The 25,235-nt window shown below is 35.0% G+C and overlaps 1 protein-coding gene across 1 annotated transcript in view; it reads right to left on the reverse strand.

The window, feature by feature from the left end:
- LOC128211633 (prolyl endopeptidase FAP-like) overlaps window positions 1-15,299 on the reverse strand; it is a 169,606-nt gene extending 154,307 nt beyond the window's left edge. Inside the window, exon 1 of the mRNA XM_052916621.1 lies at window positions 14,931-15,299. Within this exon, the coding sequence (XP_052772581.1) occupies window positions 14,931-15,041 (111 nt within the window). The 5' untranslated portion in view covers window positions 15,042-15,299. The remainder of the gene's footprint in view (window positions 1-14,930) is intronic.
- Window positions 15,300-25,235: the final 9,936 nt, after the last annotated feature.

The following is a 25,235-nucleotide window of genomic DNA, read 5'->3' on the forward strand; positions in this document are numbered from 1 at the left end:
ACAGCTGTGGTATGACAACATACCGAAGTATGATTTTTTTGAGTTTGTTAAAATGTACTCTATATAAATTATACTGTTACATATACTGTACAGTTCTGTGATTAACACATTTGTGTTCAATACAATTGTACACAACTATTTCATAAAATTTTGTGATAATGAATATGAATAATCATTATAGGCTTTTCATCAGCGGAAGCCAGCAGAGCCAGTGTGATGTTAGAACATATAACAGAAACATGATTAAAGACACCAAAAGCAGTGAGGTAATAATAAGATGTTTTTTTCTTCTTCTGTAAATTATCAGAACTGTATATATACTGTCATTTGAGTGAAAGCAAAATATTAATAACTGGTTTATTTATTGTTAAAGCCAACACTTCTTACCGACGCTCTTGTTAACTTATCTTTCAAATTTAAAGAAACATTGGCCTCTTCGGAACGCCGTCACCCCCCCCCCCCCCATATTTCAATATCCGCGCCAAATGGTATTCATTAATCAGCAATTTAAGATATGAAGCTGATTTTCACAGACAACATCTAATTTTAACGATTACTAAATAATGTTACTTTTCTTTAGATTGCCACCAGTGGAGGACCAAGGTTATATGACAAATGTGCCGTCAAGATAACATCAAAAATGAACTTCATGGAGCTGCTAGTGTTTTATATGCTGTTTAACATTGCTGGTTCTGGTTATTGGTATCTACATAAGAATTGACTTTGAATTTGAATTTAAAACCATTTATAGTTTAATGAAAATAGAAAATAAATGTTACACTCCTTGTATATTTACTTTATGCTCCTGTAAAATGGAAATTTGGTGACAATATGAGTAAGTACTTCTAACACTTAAATTTGACATCCACAATGAGACAGCTTAGTTTTTTAATTTGTTAAAAATTATAATTAAATAATGGTGACAACAACATGAAGAGATCATGTTTCATTCTATTTTAAACAGAAACAATGATGACATAAATAAGCAGACACTAAAAATAATTTCATTATGTTAATTATACATGATTGCACTTTTAATGCCAAGTTGAGGTTACTGCAAGCCTAAGGGTAGGAACATAATTATACAAACATATATATATATATATATGTTACCAACAAGATCAAAGAAAAGGATTTAAGATCATTTGGTCATAACTGATATATTGTACAAATGTCGCATGTAGTTTAATAATCTTATGAATTTGCAAAGTGGTTGGATGCAGCATTTAATAAATGAAATTCTTCAAGAATTGACATTTCACATAGGAGATATAGAAAATATCAAGTACACTTATAATATGTGTCTGTATTGACACTAAAAGAATCAGTGGTGTTTGCTTACAGATTTTCTTAATTTCAGCAATATTTTAGTTTAAAATATAACAATGGACCCCTAGTTTTAATTAACAAATACATGGAAAACTGAAACAATGGTACATTTAAGATTAAAGATATGAATTATTGATCACTTTAATGAGAATCAATTCTATGAAACTCAGTGCATCATTTCTATAGCAAGTTGAAACTGACTATTAATTCCGTAGGTGTCAGCGTGAGAAAAACGGACGATGCTATTAAATTTTATTCAAAGATATTTTTTTGTAGTTTGTGTAAGCAAGTATAATTACTTGTCAGTTAATTTCTGTTTTCAAATTATTCAGATATATTGTGTCATTATGACTTGCACATCATTGCAATAATGTTCGCATTTTCCTGCGGTATTCGTTGACCCTTTTTATATGAAGTAAAGAGTAACACCCCTTAAAACAGAATAAACCTACCCCTTAATGTGTTGCATGTGTTTTATTGATTAGCCACGGAGTAGTTTATAAATACTTTGTACGGTTTTGTTGAATATTTACCATGTAACTTTTGGGGCCGATTTAATTAATCTTGTCATTAAACCTGCCTTTTAGATGTTTGTTTTTTATAAAAATGGAATGTAGACTTTCATTTTTTATAAAAAAAAAATACCTCCAATCTGACAGCTATGCGGGAAAATGACGTCACTCTATTGCATTATGGGACATTTTGGTAAAATTTACCCTGGTAAATTTACCGCCTTGGTAATTTCTTTTATACAACGTATTTACCGCCATGGTAATATTACCACGGAATTTACCGGTGGTTTTACTTACCGTGGTAATTATTTACCATTGTTTATACAATTGGCTGCCGGTGGACATTTTTTCCAAAAATTCTTGTAAACCAAAAAATAAAAAAGGAGTGGCCTTACTTAATAGTTTAAAAAAAAGATGTACAGACTTGTAAACTAGCTTGTTTATTTGTATAATTGCTGTTTTCGTAACCTGATTTATTTTGTGTAAATAGTTTTTCAAAGGGCCGCAATCTATTCCTTTCTTTCGTTATGTTTGGGTAATATGTAGGGACCATGGTGCGTTTATACGAAATATTTCAATGAATTAATCGCCATAATACATACCATTGAAAAACAATCACACATGTTTTACTAATGAACACATTTAAATGATTTCGTTGAGGTAAATGTGTTTTGTTTCATAAAATCTCGGTTTAACTTCACCGAGTTTTCAATCATTTAGATATAACTGTTATATTGCGGTGTTTCTATGACGATTATTATGTCACCCTCCGGCTTCCACAAACGATGGCCAAAGTCATAATAATCTGTTTTCATATCATACCAAAAGTAGTGTTAACACACCTGCAACAGCATTTTGAAGGTCCAACGCGTGTTTTAAGAGATTTTAAAGTCAGCCCGCGCCAATTGGATACATTATGGCTTGGTCACACCGCATACCCCATGAATAAAACTCAAAAATGGATATTGAACCTCCCTTAATTAGATAAGTGGTAAAGTCGAAGAAGTTATGATTTATTTTTAAACGCTAGACGACCTAGAAGAGAAAAAAGGGTCAGCCCCGGTGGAGGCCGACCATGATCAATGCGCGTCAACTGGTTTGTATTTCATGATGCCATTTATAACGCCTCGTGGGCTAGAGGCTCAAATCAAATTGAAAGAGGAACTGACGAGGCCCACATCAATACGGACTTGTAACTCTTTATTTTTTGTGCCAACTTTTTTCAATTTTCAGATTGATAAAGAAACATCATTGCGTACATTGAATAAATAAAACATGAGCGTCATGACAAGTATGATTACCCATGATTATAACGAGTAACACGTGCGTTATAAAACCTACGTTCATGAAGAAATCTGGTGTTTATTATGGTAGTATTTATGTTATGCTTAATGGAATGTAAAAAAGCCACGCCGTACCAAGCCACGCCGTGCCAGAGAGAGAGCGAAAGAGGAAGAGAGAGAGAGAGACACACACACACGTGCAGAGTAACATGTGGTTGTTTTACATGAACAGTCTCCAATATACATATATAAGGTCATATGCATTTATATCATAATAAATATAACAGTATCAAGACCTTATTTATGGGAATTTTGAAGCATTTTATATTATTTGCTTAAATGTCATGGTTAACATTTATGCTCGAATTTTAATGCTGAATCATTCTTTGAGTATTTTTATAAGGTTGTTCATAATTTAAAGACAGATCTGTTCAATGTGCTCGTGTACATGAACAACCATGGCATTTAGCTTTACGTACATCAGGCTTAATGATACCAGGTCATTAACCAAATTTGGACAAAGACGAACTAAACAAGAACTTCAGTCCGTTAATGCTAGTTAAAATTAATACGGTTGTCCAATCTGAAAGGCCATGAGGATCTTGGGGTGAAAAGCGAACATCCTTACCACTAACTGAACTACCGTTGGCAGTTTTATCAATTGGACATCCACTGCTTTCAAGGTGATGGCCGAATAAACGTTAAAGCCACGAGCCAAACAAACCACATATAGAATTAATTTGTATTCTTTATTTAGAAATCAAATGCAGATCTGTCACGCGTTGCTCACTGTGCGCATGCATGTTGTGCCTGAATACAATTATAATACCCTCTAACATATTCATGGAAACGGTATCACACACGCGTTAAACAATGATGTAAAGAAGTTGTAATTCAATAAGTATCGCGATTATCGGACTAAACACTATACTGTTTGACAAACCAAAACAGAGTCAAAACATTGTGCATGCTCGAGGCAGACCAGTAACGATGAGGATGACACACTGGCATAATACATTCATTTCATCAAAATAATCAAGTTGTGCATTTTTATATAACTTTGTCAAGCAATATCAGTTAATAATTGTAAGCAAACTTAAAAACATATTTACCAATAATATAATATGTTTATGTTGTGGCCTATTTAAGCTTAACCATTCCGAGAAAGCCGAGACATATCCCCTGTATCGGCTATATGCCAGTGACATAGAATTATTACATCTGTTGCAGAACAGAAATCATTCATTTTATGCCGAGTTGCCTAATTAACAAAAAAGTACGAATTGTCAATTGGTATTACAAAGAGCTCAAGTAATGGTAGTAAGGGGAAAAAAAGCATTCTCTGAATTACGTACTATGCAGATAACAAGCACGATAATCCTGAACTGACAGTCAAGGTAAAGAAACTCCCGAATATCAAACACAAGCAACTTAACAGAAATAGCACATCATACACATGTATGCTACTACATGTATATCAAAGTAGGGGTCATTTTATTTTGACTCGCGAACATACTCTACACATTATACAATTACGGCAGAAAGCACAATGAGCAACTCATACAACTTGGATTTAGTTATTGGGTATGATGACGTCATGTCGTTGCTCACCCAAATGCGAGGATACTTAGTGAATTTCAGATCGAAATTTATTTCACCGAGTGATGGCACAAAAAAACAGCATTTTCACGAGTGGCGTAGGAAATCGTGGAAATAAAATTTTCGTTAATCATGAGTAAAATAATATTTCATATTACATTGAATTTCAACAAATTTTCTTTTCGCATAACATGGTGACGTTGTTTTCATGGCGTCATTTCAAAACATTCAACCCGGCACAGTGAACGCTCCGTTACTTTTTTTAAACAATACGGGAAACAGCTTAATTGAATAGCAGTGAATATCAACATTTTTAATTTTCAGTTAAGACTAAGATCGTATTTTATTTCATTAGTGTAATAGAAAAACATATTTTCACGACTGTCGAAGCAATGAGTTCTTCTATGATCACGAGAGAAGAGAGGAAAGGGTAGTCATGTTAACGTTACACCATCGAAAGAAGAGAGGAAAGGGTAGTCATGTTAACGTTACACTACGAAGGGAACAGAGGAAAGGGTAGTTACATTACCGAGAGAAGAGCGGAAAGGGTTGTCATGTTAACGTTACACCATCGGGAGAAGAAAGGAAAGGGTAGTTATGTTAACAAAACCATCGAGAAAATAGGGGAAAGGGTTGTCATGTTTACGTAACACCATCGGGAGAAGAGTGGAAAGGGTAGTTATGCCAACGTAACACTATCGATAGAAGAGAGGAAAAGGTTGTCATGTTAACGTAACACTACCGAGAGAAGAGAGGAAAGGGTAGTTATGTTAACGTTACACTACGAAGGGAACAGAGGAAAGGGTAGTCATGTTATCGTTACATTACCGAGAGAAGAGCGGAAAGGGTTGTCATGTTAACGTTATACCATCGGGAGAAGAAATGGAAGGGTAGTTATGTTAACAAAACCATCGAGAAAAGAGGGGAAAGGTTGTCATGTTTACGTAACACCATCGGGAGAATAGAGGAAAGGGTAGTTATGTCAACGTAACACTATCGAGAGAAGAGAGGAAAAGTTTGTCATGTTAACGTAACACTACCGAGAGAAGAGAGAAAAGGGTAGTTATGTCAACGTAACACTATCGAGAGAACAGAGGAAAGGATTGTCATGTGAACGTTACACCATCGGGGGTAGAGAGGAAAGGGTGGTCATGTTGACGTAACACTTCCGAGAGAAGAGGGGAAAGGGTAGTCATTTTAACGTAAAACTACCTAGAGAAGAGCGGAAAGGATTGTCATGTTAACGTAACACTACCGAGAGAAGAGAGGAAAGGGTTGTCATGTTAACGTTACACTATCGAGAGAAGAGAGAAAAGGGTTGTCATGTTAACTTTACACCATCGGGAGAAGAGAGGATAGGGTGATCATGTTAACATTACACTACCGAGAATAGCGAGGAAAGAGTAGTCATGTTCACGTAACACTACCGAGAGAAGCGAGGAAAGGGTAGTTATGTCAACGTAACAATAGCGAGAGAAGAGAGGAAAGGGCAGTCATGTTAACGTTACACTACCGAGAGAAGAGAGGAAAGGATAGTAATGTTAACGTTACACTTCCGGGAGAAGAAAGGAAAGGGTTGTCATGTTAACGTTACACTACCGATAGAAGAGAGGAAAGGGTAGTTATGTTAACGTTACACTACCAAGAGAAGAGAGGAAAGGGTAGTCATGTTAACGTTGCACTACCGAGAGAAGAAAGGAAAGGGTACTCATGTTAACGTTACACTACGGACAGACGAGCGGAACACGTAGTTATGTTAACGTTACACTATCGAGAGAAGAGAGGAACGGGTAGTCATGTTAACGTTACACTTCCGAGAGAAGAGAGGAAAAGGTGGTCATGTCATCGTTACATTACCGAGAGAAGAGCGGAAAGGGTTGTCATGTTAACGTAACACCATCGGGAGAAGAAAGGAAATGGTAGTTATGCTTACAAAACCATCGAGAAAATAGGGGAAAGGGTTGTCATGTTTACGTAACACCATCGGCAGAGGAGAGGAAGTGGTAGTTATGTCAACGTTACACTATCGATAGAAGAGAGGAAAGGGTTGTCATGATAACGTAACACCATCGGCAGAAGAGAGGAAAGGGTAGTTATGTCAACGTAACACTATCTAGAAAAGAGAGGAAAAGGTTGTCATGTTCACGTAACACTACCGAGAGAAGCGAGGAAAGGGTAGTTATGTCAACGTAACAATAGCGAGAGAAGAGAGGAAAGGGCAGTCATGTTAACGTTACACTACCGAGAGAAGAGAGGAAAGGATAGTAATGTTAACGTTACACTTCCGGGAGAAGAAAGGAAAGGGTTGTCATGTTAACGTTACACTACCGATAGAAGAGAGGAAAGGGTAGTTATGTTAACGTTACACTGCCAAGAGAAGAGAGGAAAGGGTAGTCATGTTAACGTTGCACTACCGAGAGAAGAAAGGAAAGGGTACTCATGTTAACGTTACACTACGGACAGACGAGCGGAACACGTAGTTATGTTAACGTTACACTATCGAGAGAAGAGAGGAACGGGTAGTCATGTTAACGTTACACTTCCGAGAGAAGAGAGGAAAAGGTGGTCATGTCATCGTTACATTACCGAGAGAAGAGCGGAAAGGGTTGTCATGTTAACGTAACACCATCGGGAGAAGAAAGGAAATGGTAGTTATGCTTACAAAACCATCGAGAAAATAGGGGAAAGGGTTGTCATGTTTACGTAACACCATCGGCAGAGGAGAGGAAGTGGTAGTTATGTCAACGTTACACTATCGATAGAAGAGAGGAAAGGGTTGTCATGATAACGTAACACCATCGGCAGAAGAGAGGAAAGGGTAGTTATGTCAACGTAACACTATCTAGAAAAGAGAGGAAAAGGTTGTCATGTTAACGTAACACTACCGAGAGAAGAGAGGAAAGGGTTGATATGTTAACGTAACACCATAGGGAGAAGCGAGGAAAGGGTAGTTATGTCAACGTAACACTATTGAGAGAAGAGAGGAAAAGGTTGTCATGTTAACGTAACACTACCGAGAGAAGAGAGGAAAGGGTTGATATGTTAACGTAACACCATAGGGAGAAGCGAGGAAAGGGTAGTTATGTCAACCTAACACTATCGAGAGAACAGAGGAAAGGGTTGTCATGTGAACGTTACACCATCGGGAGTAGAGAGGAAAGGGTGGTCATGTTGACGTAACACTTCCGAGAGAAGAGGGGAAAGGGTAGTCATGTTAACGTAAAACTACCGAGAGAAGAGCGGAAAGGATTGTCATTTTAACGCTACACTACCGAGAGAAGAGAGGAAAGGGTTGTCATGTTAACGTTACACTATCGAGAGAAGAGAGGAATGGGTTGTCATGTTAACGTTACACCTTCGGGAGAAGAGAGGATAGGGTGATCATGTTAATATTACACTACCGAGAAAAGCGAGGAAAGGGTAGTCATGTTAATGTTATACTACCGAGAGAAGCGAGGAAAGGGTAGTTATGTCAACGTAACAATACCGAGAGAAGAGAGAAAAAGGGTAATCATGTTCACGTTACACCATCGAGAGAAAAGAGGAAAAGGTTGTCATGTTCACGTTACACTACCGAGAGAAGCGAGGAAAGGGTAGTCATGTTAACGTTACACTATCGACAGAAGAGAGGAAAGGGTAGTCATGTTAACGTTACACTACCGAGAGAAGAGAGGAAAGGGTAGTCATGTTAACGTTACACTACGGTCATCTCCGGTAAAATGAGGGGCGACTGCGTTCTGTGTGCGACACCTTGTTTCAGTTGAAATGATTCGGCACCCAGTAAAGCTCAGAGACTCGACTTTTATCCTTCCCAAAATGATCAGAGCCGATGGATGAAACCATTCTATTACGTGACTAGTTGAATATAATTTATATGTGGCATCTTTTGCTAAATGCCTGTTTTTGTGTTAATTCAAAGCTATCAAAATTCAATTTGTTATAAATGGAATAATGATATTTTTTACCAAATTCGAGATTTCCGTCTTTGTGCCCAATCTACCGTCATGCGATTTAATCGACTGAAATAATAAGATTGACTATGTGTAATTACAATGTGTATGCTTTAATCCACTTATTCAATCGCCATGGCCATCATGGCAAAATGAAGCCAGATTTCCTATGTTTGTTCTCTGGCCATCAATAACAATCATGGTTGTTAAACATAGGTCGGTTGTTGGTAATTATTAATGGCGTTAATCAAATTATCCTGACAACTCTTCCCACGTCAGTGTTAATACATAAACATGCTTGTTATATGGAAGTCATTCCGACAACTTTATGAGAGCATGTTTCGAAGTTTTGCATAGAATACGTCTAAATAGATTATGATTACAAGTATGGCCCCTTCCTGTGAATTTCAACTTTTTAATGCTAACTTGGACAAACAGCAGTATGTATTCGGAGTGTAATTGAAAACTGTTGTTATCTTACATTAACACGGGTATGGATTCAATGCTGTAGTCAGGTGTTCATTCTATACTGCTGTTGTTTTGATGTATTGCATATTCAATAGTATATGCTTACAATGCAAGTTAGATTATGTTGCTGCTATATTGCCTAGGATGGCATACATCACGTAGGTTTAAAGCAATATATTGAAAAAGACACTTTAAACAATAGCTTTCTTTAATACAATATGATGCAACTTGTGTTCTTGAACTGATCTATTATAACACAGTTAACTGAATAAACAATCGAAGACAAAGAGCTACACTATAACAATGTGCACCCCGATATGTATTGATGTTTGGATTTTTTTGTTGGGGGTAAATGGCAAAAGATAATTTTTTATTCTTTATTTTTACGTAGATCGATTCTGACGAATGAACGAAAAACAGTTTATATTTCAGTCAGTCTATTTTTCCACCTATTTTTATACTTTAGCGGTCTGAAACCTCTCTATTTTCTGTACATCGCCAAAATTGAACTCTGACATATGCTTAAACATAGCTTAGCATTTTTAATTAATTTAATATGACTGAGCAAAAAGTGCAACATTTACATATCTGAAGTTATTTGAAGTGCCACAATTCTAAAAACTGTAGCAAAATATTTCAAAAGCTATAACATGGGCTAGAAGTTTAGCTGTTTCTATTTGTGATACTCATTTCGTATAGTTTTTTTTCTTTTGTAAATATGAGATACTTCTTTTGTACCACGATATTCTGCTTTGACCTAGGCTAGTATATTTCGCTTTATAACAATATAACGCTATTTCATGGTTATTTAGGTAACAGTCCAGATGCGATTCTCACCAACACGGGACTAACCTCGGGAGCTACCATCAAATAACTGTTTTATCACTTGATCAGAAGTTTATCTTAACAAAAAGGAAATAACTGTTTTAATAAGTGATCAAAATCGTATTTATAAATTAAATAAATGCCGTATAAAAATAAAATTCCGCGATGGGAACTGTTCATACGATTGACTGGGAAAATGTTTAATCCAAAATTAATCGATAATCATCATGTAAACACATCACAGAATAACATATTTGCATTGATATAACAAATCATGTTATACTATATGTTCTTTTACCCACGCTGGCCTACGTATTGTTAAAAGCCCCCGTCACAGGGGTTGCAGGTTCGAATCCCGGTACGCGCATTCCGAAGTAAGGAAATAACCTTTTCTACCGCATAAGGATTTTCATTTTCATAATAACTAAGATATAAAAAAGTGTGTATTATTTAAAACTATTCTTGGCACTTCTGAATCCAATATGGCGACTGCCACATGTAGCAATTTGGCCTCAATACAACGTGCTTGCCCCTCAATACAACCAATACAACAAAAGCTCCGCTGTTATGGTAAACAATCAGAGCGTGTTTAACTATAAGTCACGCGCGAGCGAAGTGTTTACATATACTTGTCGAAAACAGGTTGTGATCGAATATAGGGTGTTTCGGATATAAGCATTGATATTCTCCATTTTATTTTCATAACGTCTATATTTCAACATTAAACATAATTATGCGTATGGGTCAAAAATAAAGAATTTGTCAATGGCCGGATTCGCAGATACACAAAAAATGGATGAAAAGAAAAAAACAATTAATTAGACAATAAGAGATCGTGTATATAATACAAAATATAACTTCTGATGAATGGCTTTCTTTGTATTTTGTATGTATTAAACTCTTGGCTCTTTACTCAAAACAGCAGTCCATTCACAAAAATGCGAATCATTAAATGCTGCTGCAAGAATGTGTATTGCAAACAAAACAATACCACTTCTTTCATGTACACTCAACCTCGGCGGACCATTAATGATTTATTAGAGAATCAAAGGTTTCCCAAGTGTCATGAACATAAACAACGATAAAAAGGAGCAATATCTCCATCATGTAAAACGAGAAGTGCATAGTTCAAAGGAACTAACTGTTAGTACATCAGCACGGTGCATAACTAGCTGTTGGTACCATTGAACGCTGATGGATGTACGCCTTAAAGGGACCAGACACCAGGTGGTCAAAAACTCGGCAAACACAGTATTTCCTCAAAACAAGGATATACTTGTCAATACGAGATAGAAAGTGACCGATAATACAGCATTTGACATGTTTTAAAGAATATACGCCACAATCATGTCGTCTCTCATTCTGTCTCAGCTGAGTTTTTCCCATTTAAAATAAAGCGCAGAATGGGGTTTTTCCGAACACCTTGCAAGTCAAGTGATCGTTTCACTAACCTGTCGAAAAAAACATTATCGCCAACGAGCCGCCACTTTAAGCAGTGGAAATCTCCAATTCTTTTTCAATTGCTATGCCAATTTTGGAGATATTGGTTTAAAAATGTGTGGGATTATTTTTTTTTAATTTGGCAGACTATGCGCTATTAACATATCGAAACATCAGTTATTTACACGCATTTGGTTTCAAACAAAGAAATAACATTCTAGTTGTAGATTTCTTTATCTACACCCCCCCCCCCCCCTCCTCTCTTAACATCAAGTAATAGTATGTAACAGCTTGTGCATATATAAAATGGGTTTCATAGAGTAAAAGCATACCTGTACAAAAAGATGGGCCGAGTGTTGGACACGAACCACTGACCACTAGATTATGATATAAGAACATTTAATATAATCGCAAACTACAATTATCCATCAACTTTACCATGCCATTTAAATGACAAGGTCTGAAGAAGCATTTAAAACTTAAATGTTTGAGACTTTTACAGTGATGAGCGATTAGAACGAATGCAGGCCAAGTAATTACATGTTTGATTTATGTATCTTCATAATATTTCAAGACACAATGGTCATTTATATCCATTTAATATTGCAGTATCAGATTCTATGTTCAATTGTTACTCATTTCCCTGCTTGTCCCCATGAGTGCTTCCATATGAAGGATTTTATAACAATAGCAGCATTCCACGGCTAATCGGATAGTAGTGGTTAAAGGAACAACTAAATATTTATCGAATGGTTGATGACAGTTGAAATTGACCAACCGAATTATTCAACTGCACAAATGGACGCATGTTGGTACAATTACATAGGTGAGCTGAAACAGAAATAAGACTTCTGGTCAAAAACAGCCGTAAGTGTTTTTAATACTGATGAATACCTTTGACCTTTCGAAAGAACCCACGATGTCATTTCATTTGAACAAGCATACATATTCCTTCTTTCGAATTTCTTGCTAAATCTCTGGAAGGCTCATTTGCCGTAAAATTAATGACCGAAAATACATTACTAATAAAGGAAACTATTGCACTTTTATTTCGATTGAATTCCATGTGAAAATTGCAATACTTCAAGGCTATTACATTTTGCAAAGACTCACTATCTCATTATTTGTGAGCTCTTGCTCATTTATTTATCTACTTTTGACACATTTTCAAAAGATATAAAAATATATATTACATTTTGTCATGGGTCAAACATTTACATAGGAACTTAATAAAAATAAAAATTGTTGCAACAAAAACGTCTACAATCAAAGGAACTCAGCATCGTGTCACTGAGTGCATAGTTTGATGTGTACCTTTTAAAATGTTTTAAAATAAATATTGAGTGCATGAAGATGGGTTTTCTGTAGTAACTTTGAGCACAATGTGCACAAATATCACATATGTAGGTGCTTGAAATGTACCCATTTTATTATTATTAATTGTTTACTATGGAGGAATTATATGGTTGCTAAAGGGTTTTTCCTTTAAAAATGTTTCTTACTTTTAAAATAGCATTCCATATTGGATCGTTTATGAGAAGACAAAACAGTTTCTGTATTTTGCAATTGGTTGACATAGCAACATATACCGACGCATATCTTTCATTATAAATTTTGATATGTATTATATTCTGTCTGTGAATGTATTTCAGAACGTTGTGTTTTTAATAGTTATGTTCAAAATAAGGTATCAAAAGTAATCATACACTTGCATCTCAATAAAGAACTTTAAAACGTATGTGATTCTCAATAATTGTTTCTATGGAGACCTGTTTTATAAAAACAAAACAGTTGATAAATAAAAATTACCGTACGGTCATACAGGTGAAACTGAGCAAGTAACTCATATCTGATTGTAGCTTAAACTAAGTTTTTGGTCATTTTATTTCCATCGCTTATTTTCAATTTTACACTTTCCGAAGTTGTTGCTATGGAAACTTGACCGAGAAAGTAAGACACCTTTAGACAAAATAAAGTATAAATGACGACTACGGAAACACCTACTGAACATGTGTGCTGCAGAAGCTTATTTCTATGTATTCTACATGTAGCATTAAAATGCAATGTATTAACAACTCTTTCAAAATGGTGCCGTAAACCTTTCATATGTCCATGATATAATTGATTATATAAATACAACCGATAGTGATGCTAATTGTTGTCATAACTTCTAACATACTTTACCGAATTGGACGAAAAAAAGTTATGTTTCATGAACGACGGAAGTGAAACAAGTTTTAACGTCAAGTGTGTATTAATTTATTAAGTAATTTCTTCGTGAATATGTAGCCTGAAGAAGCGGAGCGCCAGCATATCCGCCGAACTACATGTTTAATGTTACGACTTTTATCTGAGAGACCACTGTGTTGTTGATTCATACAATAATTATGACCAATTAAACAGCGATTTGAACATTACGTAATGCATGGTTAAAGATTGTAAGTGTGTACACGACCATTTACTTTGCGTAAGTACATGCTAACTATCTTTAAAAATAGCGGTCTATATTTTAGTGTGTAAACTACCCATAAGCTGTGGAAGCCGCTTTTCATATTTACCGTTTCAACTTAATAAAGTTAATAACGGCTGACTGCTAATAAACTGAAACACAGTTATTGGAAAACTAGAAACTACTACCTTCTCGTTGGACAACATACTGTTACCACTATAGGTCGTATAACTTGAAGCCTACTGTCATCTCAGTAGGTCTTAGAACAATTTTGAATATATGTTTATTGCTCGTTGAGGTAATGCTGTTTTAAAGAAAGAAAACATTATATATGCATTTGTGTTAACATCATTAACGTATTCGTAATTCATTGTACGCACTGGAATGCTTAGGCCAATAAATTTTGTATTATATACGTGTTGCCGAAATATATTTCCAATATATATTTACCATCTAACGGTCTTTCGTGCTAATGTTGGCACCCACGCTAGGAGTGTGGTGTTTTATGGCCACCCATTAGTAAGTATTTGCCTGGCAGTAAATTAGTGTTGTCCCAACTAATGACTTACAGCGCCTCAAAAATGTTAACCGAGGTCGCGAAACAATAGATAACAATAAAGATATACTTAGCATGAATATATTTAACAGAGTGACATTTAATGCATTTAAATAGCGCCAGTTATTTGTTGACCTCATTATGTTTGACATTTAACAATCCTAACTCTAAAAACTATTCATGAAAAGTAGTCTGCTAAAATGCGATTTTTAAGCTGTTGAAAATGAGAGAGATATTTATTTGTGTTTTTTTTTTAAATTTAACTAAATTTCTAGAATCTAATGAATCTGACGCTTACACACATATAGCCACCACCTCATTTCTATCATTACTGTAGTGTTGATCGTATCTCGATATGTGACACAACAAAAATGTTTTTTGCAGATACTTCAAAATAAAGAAAATTAACTGGCCAAATCTCTCAACATCTCTGACCGGCGGGAACACAACATACACACATATATACAGGTAAACTAGCTGGAAACTCAATCGCAAAAACATAAAGAGTACAATACATACCATATATTCGATCAAATCAATTGGTTCTTTTGTAATGTTTCTGAATCCAGTTTTCGTTCCTCCTACTTGAGCTTCGACTTTAACAGCAGACGACACCACAGCTGATGCCATGCCCTGGCAATGGCTGGTTAGATGTCGACCTGCAGTACTGTTTACGCACCCCTGTCACCTAGTACTTATTTATCCAAACATGATCCTAAAAATTCCCTTATACATGCCCGAGCCCTAGTATTCCTCTCCACACGACGGACATAAATATAACATTTCACACGCCTGACCGAAGTATCACTTTTCACACCTCTGACACTAAGAATTCATTCCTTTTTACACGCCTGACCCAAGTATTCCTTTTCACACCCCTGACCCAAGTATTCCTCTTCACACGCCTGATCCAAGTATTCCTTTCCACATGCCTTACCCAAGTATTCCTTTTCACACGCCTGACCCAAGTATTCCTTTCCACACGCCTGGCCCAAGTATTCCTTTTCTTACGCCTGGCCCAAGTTTTCCTTTCCACACGCCTGGCCCAAGTAATCCTTTCCACTCGCCTGGCCCAAGTATTCCTTTCCACACGCCTGGCCCAAGTATTCCTTTCCACACGCCTGGCCCAAGTATTCCTTTCCTGGCCCAAGTATTCTTTTTCCCACGCCTGACCAAAGGAATCTTTAACACGTAATGCTAAATCTATGTTTGACCATTAGTTAAGGTTTGTGTTTGCTAATTACACAAATTTAATATAATGACACTGTGATTAATATTGTACTCTTCTGAAATGGCTATCCATCTATTTGAGCCATTTGGATGATCAACAAATTAAATTAATGCACTCATGTTAACGAAACCAATGAACTCTGTATTACAGAAGCGGTATAAACATTATGTTTGTTCCTTTCATTTCCGTCAAAGGTATCCATTTGCCAGAGTTCCATTGAAAAGAAAACAAACGAAAATCGAAAATCAAAAGCGGCGTGGCTTATCAGATTCGAATGCACATAGGTTACTCGGAGATCACTAAGTGGTTCCATACCCTCACAGAGAGACTGCTCATTAGGACGGAAGAGTTAAATAATACCATCAATGAATGAGCAGGTATCTCTGGTCTACATTATTTCCTCTACTACATATCAACAAGTAGAGAACTATGCTTCGTGATATTTTGTTAAACGGTCTGAAACATAATCGGGTGCTTTGTGAAACAATATGATAATTTATGGTGTGCTTTGGTCTCAACATACCCTGACCATAATCAAGCAACTACGTTTGCGCTGACCAGAAGAGTTTATTTGGGAATAACAGATACAAAGGGGTGACACAACGCAATAAGAATCTTCAATAACTATAACATTTTACATATTTCAGTGTAATCGTATTCCATTCTTAAAAAATATACAAAGATCAGCCCCAAACTTAGCATATCCTTACGTTTCAGACAACACAACCACCTGAATATAAATCAGATTTACATGAATTTGTTCAAAGACAAGATCAAAAAATATTCTCTTGGATACTGGCCGTTCAGGAAAAAACCTCACTTTTTAAAAGTGCAAGAAAACCTCTTCGTAACATGCATAAAACACGTTTAAGTGTTGCTCAGCAATGAGACAAGGAATGCATCTTAGCATGCTCAAGCTAGCAAAAACAAATTAAGTAGCGAAATATCACCACACATTCTACAAAGAAGGGTTTATGTCACAAAAAATAAATAAAATGTTATGATACCACGAGGGCAGTTTGGTAGAAATGACCACTGCTTACCAAATCCCGTTAAAATACGTGTTTTTTCCCGCGCAAAACAGCGCCACCTACCATACTAACAAAACCCAACAAAACCAGTTGTTTTGAGACAATTATTCTTCGCTATACGTTGTTACTATTTTTATACTGTTTGATAATTGATGGGCTGCCTTGTTAAACGGTATGATTATTCAAAAAGCGCCCTTTTAACGGTATGATAATTCACTGGGCGTTGAAAGACGGTATGATTATTTATGGAGCGTCTTTTGAGATAATTCATGGGATTGTATGATGATTTATTGGGCGCTTTGTAAAAAGGTAGGCCAATATGGAACGCTTTAGTGGCACATGAGAAGAATAATGTGGGGAATGGAGTTCCGCATAGGATGGAATACGCATCGCGTTAGATGTAAAAAAAAATAAAAGTAAAAATATCTTGGAGTCTTGAACTTGCAAATTTTGCTAAAGCGATTCAGGCAACGTAACATAGATATTCATGACTCTTATGGCGTTCCGTAGGCTTCAGCAATTCCCTCACATAGTAGTTTTTTATTGACAAAGCTTGCCCCGTTACAATTTTTAGAACATATTTAAATTGCTATTACGTGGTGTTGGAGCATTTTCAACAAAATGTTGTGGCTCCAACGATAGACCGCCACGTATTGATTGGTCAGATAAATTTTTAGGCCTTAGCTGCTTAGTAAAAGGCATCATAAATCTACTTTTAAATATTTGCTCGGCAAAAAACATGCTTTGAGAACACAATATAATTATATCACGCTTTGAATGCCACTTTAGAAGATTATGTAATAAGGTGGCAAGTAACTAGTTTGAAGGTAACTGAGGATCATCTTTACAAAACGGAATAAACCAACACAATTCCTTACATTATTTCTAAGCAATGTTGCCTTATGCCCATTAACTTGACATTAGTGCACACACCAATAACATGGATCGAAATCAAGAAGGGCGTCTTAAATCTTTTTACAATTTTTATTATATTCAACTGTCGAAAATTATTGAAAGCAATCCGACCAGTATATGCAAAAATGGTATGCAACTATAAATTATTCGTCAAAACTGTGAACATATAAACACATAAAACAAGTCTTTGTTATTTAAAATATCTTGATAATGTCACTTATGATAATCATTGACACGCTCTTGGTAGGTTGCCTTGTTCAGCCTATAAAATGGCTATTGAAGAAGGACAATTTAGGAATATAACTGTTTATGATAGAAAATGTTTTTATTGAATTATAAATGCGATTGAAAACGAATACTATTTTATAATTGTAAGCCCATTTTATAATGATATTAGAAATATGTGTTTACCTTTATATAATAGCCACTGGCCAACTTAGCAATTTCTTTGTAGTTTGTTCAGTGATGAGAATCTATCTATGATTCGCACACTTACTAAGTGCACTTGTACTGCAACTGAATAACGTAAAAGTGCTATTTCTCCATAGATACATGTTTAACATATGTAATTATGTACATATTATTCTGTAGTCATGCTCTTCTCATTACAAAACTGTATTAATGCCGTCGTGAATGTGACTTAATATATGTTTATTGGCCATGAACATGTTTATTGTCAATGCCTTATAAATTTTTCGTTCCATTATACTGTGTAAAATGAACGATTTTTATATACGGTTAATATGATTCTAAGTTCCAGTTTAATAAAAAGAAGAGATACTATTATGTCTATTGGAACTTTCATGCTATGAGTTATCTCCTTGTGCATTACACGATCTTTTTGTGAAGAAAGATCAGAAGTACAAATTTTGTTATTAAATTAGGTTGCAGGTTTCACTTATAAACAGTCTACGCTCTTTTGTAGAACAATACTTTCGGTCATTGGCCCTTTGCTGTGAAATAATCAACCAGATGATGAAAAAAAGAACAAACAGGTATCATGTCGCCTTTGAGTGGTGACACTAACAAATGAATGTCTTTTATCTTACTCTTATACCAGAGGTATTTTCCCCGGCGGGAACAATAATACTGATCTATGACATGTGGTTATTTGTTGTCGGTTTGTCTCTACGCAAATCTATTAGCAAAACCTGAGCTGAATTATCACGGCAAGTTTAACGACTGGCTAAGAACTGTGTTACGAAGGCCAAAATCTGACCAATCAGGGAGAGCCGATCTTGTACGTTGCTCAATCCACATATGGCTTTTGTACACTTTTTTGTATTTGAATATGCTTAAAAACTTGTAACGTAAATGAGATAAACGTTTGTTAATTGACAGTAGAATATACAAATATCAAATCAAATCAATCTACAATTACAATCAAGTAAATAACTCTTGCCTGTGAAGAGAAGTAGCTGACATCAGGCTCCGTGGAAACCATTGTCGTTGTATTCATGTTTGAGAAATTTCCACAACACCAGCTTAAAGACAGAGTTTTATTGGACACATTAAGTCAGTTTGTAGCTTATATTTGCTTCGATTCAAATGTTCACAAATGAGCGCGATACTAAACATGAACAATAGTTGATGTAAAAGTAAACCCGTCACAGAAATAAGTTTCTGTCTTTTCTGACTGAAGTTAAATACATATTATAATCCACGGGAAGGATAAAGAATTATTTCTCGTGATAAATATGTTACAATTTATCCTGGCTTTGAAAACTATGAAAGCTCTTACATCCCAACTGTTGGGTAATGCCAACTACAATCCAAAGACAATGACATTATTTGAAGATCCAAGGCAATAAATTACACTTGCATACACCACCTTTATTTAAATACATAGGGAATGAATTATTTTTGACAATAATATTTCACTTTTTATTCCTATTTAACTTAAAAGTTCGTCTGCCCTTAAAAGTCTACGAATGGAGTACAATTGGTGGTTTTCCAATTAAGCAAATATCATTTCGAAAGTGCGGCATGTTGTGCTCTTTTGTTTATTCTGATACTGAAAGGAAACCTCCTCCACTTATGAACTCAACTCTTCATCAGTGTTTTAATTACACAATTTACCAACAAACACAACTGTTTCAAGTCGTTTCGCAGTTTAATGACCCATCTTATTTCATTCAACACTAAATACGTCAGAAACATACGCTCTACGCCAGAAACACACGACCTGGCTCTTTAAGACCCCGAGAGGAATATGGACTTCATTCAGTATATGCTTTTTTGTTTTAAGGCCTGTTAGAAAAGTCAAAGGTTTTTCGGAATTGTTAATCAATTCCAACAGAACAGTAATTAGCCACCGGCACCGGAGTATTTACCCTGCAATTGTTCGCCAATTTTCCCTAGAAGTAAAATTAAAAGTGGTGCGCAAATTAATCTTGCCAGATAGAAATTGCATATTCTGTATTTGGGTTTAGGATGCTTCCAGAGGAGGAAATAAGATATATTGTATTCAACTGTAGACATCAATACGTATAAAACAGATATGTTCAAGATAATTTCAAGTTTTAATCGACAAGATGTACCAGGTATAGCACGCTGTCGAGCTATGAAACCGACTATTTAAAAATACAGTGTTTTAAGTTAGGAAAAGCATAACAGGAGCGTTAGAAAATGTGTTTGAATGAACATTACCGTACTGTTTGTATATATAAACTTAACATAAAAATATAAGCTTCTTAAACCCTGGACAGATCCACTATACGAGCTCCGTTCGTCTCAGTAGGTTTTCAGTCAAAATATGAAAAAAATGTACGGGCTCCGTACGGATATCGTTGACTCTTACGAGCCTCGTACGGATTTTTTTAACTTGCAGAGCACTCGGGAACTCGGTGGAAATCGAGGAAAGTTCGTGCAACTGTTTGGAAGTTACCGATATCTGAACTAAAGGTAGTTTTAACAATACGCTATGAATACTACTGATAAAGGGAGTACTAGGACTAACCATGCACATTACCAATTCGCGCGTAAATAAAGACAAACAGTCTGTTGGTATTAAAGATCATGAATAATAACGTCTCTAATAATTTACAAACTGAAATATGAAATCAGACAAACTTTGTGATGCGGTTTATTTTCCCCGAGGTCTATTTTCGATTTTGCTACGACATTACGATCAGCCTTTGCCAGTATATGTAAATGAATTATTAGAGGATTTCACTACTCCAAAATTAGATTTATACTTGATTTCCGTATATATATTTCAAACTTTGTTTAACTGTCACGCTTTGATCAATATCATTAAGATTTGATATATAAACCCTTTATGAAGCATATTCAAATATGTGTACAATAAAGATAAAGTGGATTCTACTTCTCCAAAAGAGTATTTCACTTCGATTTTCGTTTCATTTAATTTAAAGGTTCATATTTGATCGATTTTATTAAAATTTAAAATATAATACCTTTATGAAGCATATTAAAATAAGTGTACAATAAACTATATATAAAAATAAATGAGTAATTAGTGGAGTTAGCTTCTCAAGATGTAAAGTATATAATCATACCATTACACAAGAAGGGTAATACGTCTGATGTCAAAACTTATAAAGAAATAACTCTGTAAGGCATTCTTTGAAACTTTAATCAGTGAATATCAAAATGGTGTGAAGAAATAATTTAAAAAGGTAATGTAAACAAAGGTAAGCATTGCGGTTATTTGGTTCCTTGGTTTCATCTGTTATTACATACGGGTGTGCAACATGGGGATTTACAAAATCTACACAGTTTGAGAGGATACATTTGAGATTTCGCAAAGCTATACTAGGTGTTAGACAATCGCATTCAACTGCTGTTGTATAATATTATGGTGAATTGGGTAGATACCCGTTGCATTTATATAGATACATTCGTGTTCTAAAATACCTGTTTTAACTTAAGAAATATGATTAATAGTTATTAAACCAATCATAGAAGACGCAATGTTAGACATTGATAACAACGAATCAAACTGGTTTAGTAATGTTTAGAACTTTATCATTCGATGCGGTTTTATTATGTATATGGTGTTATGATTCACAGATAAACGGAAACCATTTTGTTTGCATATTTAAATAACGTCTTATTGACAAATATGAACAACAATAACAAAGAAATATCAATGAAAATGGTGTTTTTAACTTTGTATAAAGAACTTAAAACCTCATATGATCTTATTTTGGCAATATCACGTCAAGAAATCTTAAAATTGCTAAATCAAAATTACGTATTTCCTTAGATAGAATAGAAATATGTGACTCTAATGACATGTATCACTTAGTGCATAAATATGCACCATATGTTCTGATAAGACACACTTATATTAAACCTTATTACAGAGTTGGACCTAGAATGTTTAAGCTTGTACAGCTGATTAATACACGTACTAAAGCTGAAGAATTCATGTTAAATATATATATATCGAAAGCATTTAATAAAAGCCTACAGCCTTTGAAGTAGTCATTTGTGTAATTATTTGGAACTAGTTCATTCAATTAAATTAAACAATTAAAGTCCGAAACCCTGGAGTGATGTCCCTTGTGTGACATGTTTACATTTTTACACTATAGGAAATTCATTAAATAATGGTGTTTAAAATAGTGAAATTGGAAAAAAGTGTTGTTTTTTTGGACAATGAATGTAAGTAAAGCATCAGGATATTTCTTTTGCATTTGAAAAAGTAGAATTAAATGGCTTTATAAGACCCTTTGTCGGCATGCCAAGATCATTTATTCGTGCATAAGTGCTAAAACCAGCTACACTGTATTGTGATAACATATCGATAAGTCAGTTTACGTTCGTCACGCATTACAAAATTCCCATGCTACTCGAATACAAAAATACACTGCGCAAAAAAGTAAAAAGCATGGAAACGAGTGACAAGAGGAAAAGGGGGAGTGAAAGTAGGGTCAGCAGTGTAGGAGAAACGGAAGATAGTTACATGGGTAAACGCAAGACAAACAAACAGACAAAGAAAAAGGGACGTAAAGAACACACTCATTCAACTGCTCCAATATCAGAAGAAAATCAATCAACAGAGGATTCTGAGGATGATATGCCAATACACATGCTGTAAATTCCGACAATTGCAACATGCACGAAATACAAAAGGCCCTTCTAGAAATAAATTCAAAATTGAACAAGGCCGAAAAACAGAAAAATGATTTCTTTAAAAATATAGTCCCAGAAATAATTAAAATAGTCAAAGAGGAAATTACAAAAAAAAATTGAAGTCAAAATAGACAAACTCGAATCACGAGTATTTGAAACAGAAAAGGAAAACGACAATCTTAAACAGAGATTAAAAGAACAAGAAAAAATGACAGAAGAAAAAGAAGATAGTGCAAGACAGGCTACAGTAGATCTTGAAACAACAGTCATGACACAGGGTGGATACATAAACGATATTGACCAATATGGAAGGAGGAGCAATGTGATAATATCTGGTATTAAAGAAGTTAGTGGACAAAAATATGAAACAGCAGAAGAAACAGCAGAAAGAGTAATTAAAACACTCAATGAAAAGACAAAAGATCTTGACATGACATTAGAAGACATTGACATGTGTCATAGACTTGGCCGCCCCGGTAAAGGAGACAGAGCAGTAATAGTAAGATATGTCTCCAGGATGGACAAAAGTACGTTGGAGAAGAAAAGAGTTAAAGGGTACAAATATCTTCGTTAATGAAGACCTAACTAATCTTAACAGATTAGTATTTAACTGTGCAAGAAGACAGCTTGCAGAAGGAGAACACGTTTGGACGAGAGAGGGCAAACTTTTCTTCAAATATAGGGACAATAAAATCTGCAACATCCCATTCCGGGAATACAGAGACTGGACGGGAATGTCATGGCCCCAATTAATGCGGAGAACACACGAGTGACCTTTTCCAAACGCTATCGTTATGTGAACAGTATACCCGACCACCAAACCTTATAAAGTCGTGAAAAACCTGAAACTTATCAACCGTGTTAATCCACAATTCATGTAATTGATCGATACACTATTCATGAAGCGGAAATGGTAGACAAATCTAAATCAACCAAAACATTTGTTGCTTATGGACATATCTTTTATCAAAATCAATAAAATTAATTAAATATTGTTAATACTTAGCGTTCAGTATACTATTTAAGTTAGAAATATAATACATCTCAGTCTACCTTTCCTATTCATGATAATCGACCTATGTTCGTTCATTGCATTGCGTTGCTAACTTAGTGATATCTTAGTATGTTACATATTTCGGAATATAACTAAACTTTATACAAAGGTTATAAAACAACAGTTTAATCATACTAAGTATCTATTACATATATTTAATAACAAGACATATTAGTAACAAAGAAAAATAAAAACATAGATTTTATAAAGTGAATATAATATATTCAAGGGAGGTAGTTAATCCAACTTACTGTTATTAGAACAACGGTTCCTTATAAACTTCATTGCGTATTAATATCGTTATAACTTATCCTTCTTTAATATTTTCAAACTGATAACTTACACATAGCATACTTGTCAGTATTGCTGTTTCAAACATGTTGATTTGATATGAATGTACTGTGTATTACTATTATTCTCCATATACTTTGTTAAAATTACTAAATGCCCTGTTCAATCTCTTCGATCATCAGATTGTATTCTTTATTGTCATTGCGATAAGTCTCTAACCAAGAGATTGTAAACGACAGGGTTAAAACTATAAAAAGTAAGTTCTTCTTTGAAGGGATATTTTTACTTTCCTTTTCATTTTCGAAAAATATTTCGATACAAAGAATGAACGAAGAATGGCATTGTTTGTGCAAATACACATATGATTAACTTTGATTTTGGCAACAAAATGCATTAATATTGAGTGAAATTTAATTAATAAAATGTACAATGTTTTACTTCAATGGCCTGTCTTCTTTAGCTAAAATACGTACAAAAATAATTTAAGGTAAAGCATAATGATTTTGTTGCCCTCTTTAATGTTTTTACAACAACAAAATATACGCCAAAACGCACCTACAATCACCTAGCTAAGCAAAATTTTCGGGGGTGGGGAGCATGTCCCCGGGCCCCCTCAAACGTGGCCTACACATATATTTTCGTCAAGCTACGCCCCTGATAACCTCGTTACAAAATATTATAATTGTTTAATGATATTGTAAGAGAATACCGTAATTGGGCCATGGCCTTGTTTCAAAACACTGCTTTGGTTATATAAAATTACTGCCAATGGAAAATAACATTTTTTCAAAACCCTTTTTTCAACCTCTATAAAGGGGCAAAGGAACAACGGTAATATTACGAAATAATGCGAAGGTACATGTACACCAAGCATTTTCGATGAAGAAGGGGCCGCGGCAATGTTACAATTTATACTATAGATGTTCTACCCTTTTTATACTTTTAAATACAAAAAAATAACAAAGCAGTTACAAAATAATTAACGTTGTAAAATTCTGCTTTATTGAGATCATGCTCAGCAGATACTGGAATTATAGGAGAGCTCACGGTGAAAAAAGAGAGATAAGCAACGAAGCTTACTTTTTCCCCTTAACCTTCCTTGTACAAGACGCCTGACGGAAAATTAGAGTTTAGCTTAAAATCGCCGTCGGAGTCATCTTTAGCTTCTGAAATCTGAATATAATGTATTCATGAAATCA

Source organism: Mya arenaria, chromosome 12, assembly GCF_026914265.1.
Source record: "Mya arenaria isolate MELC-2E11 chromosome 12, ASM2691426v1".
NCBI classification, from domain to species: domain Eukaryota; kingdom Metazoa; phylum Mollusca; class Bivalvia; order Myida; family Myidae; genus Mya; species Mya arenaria.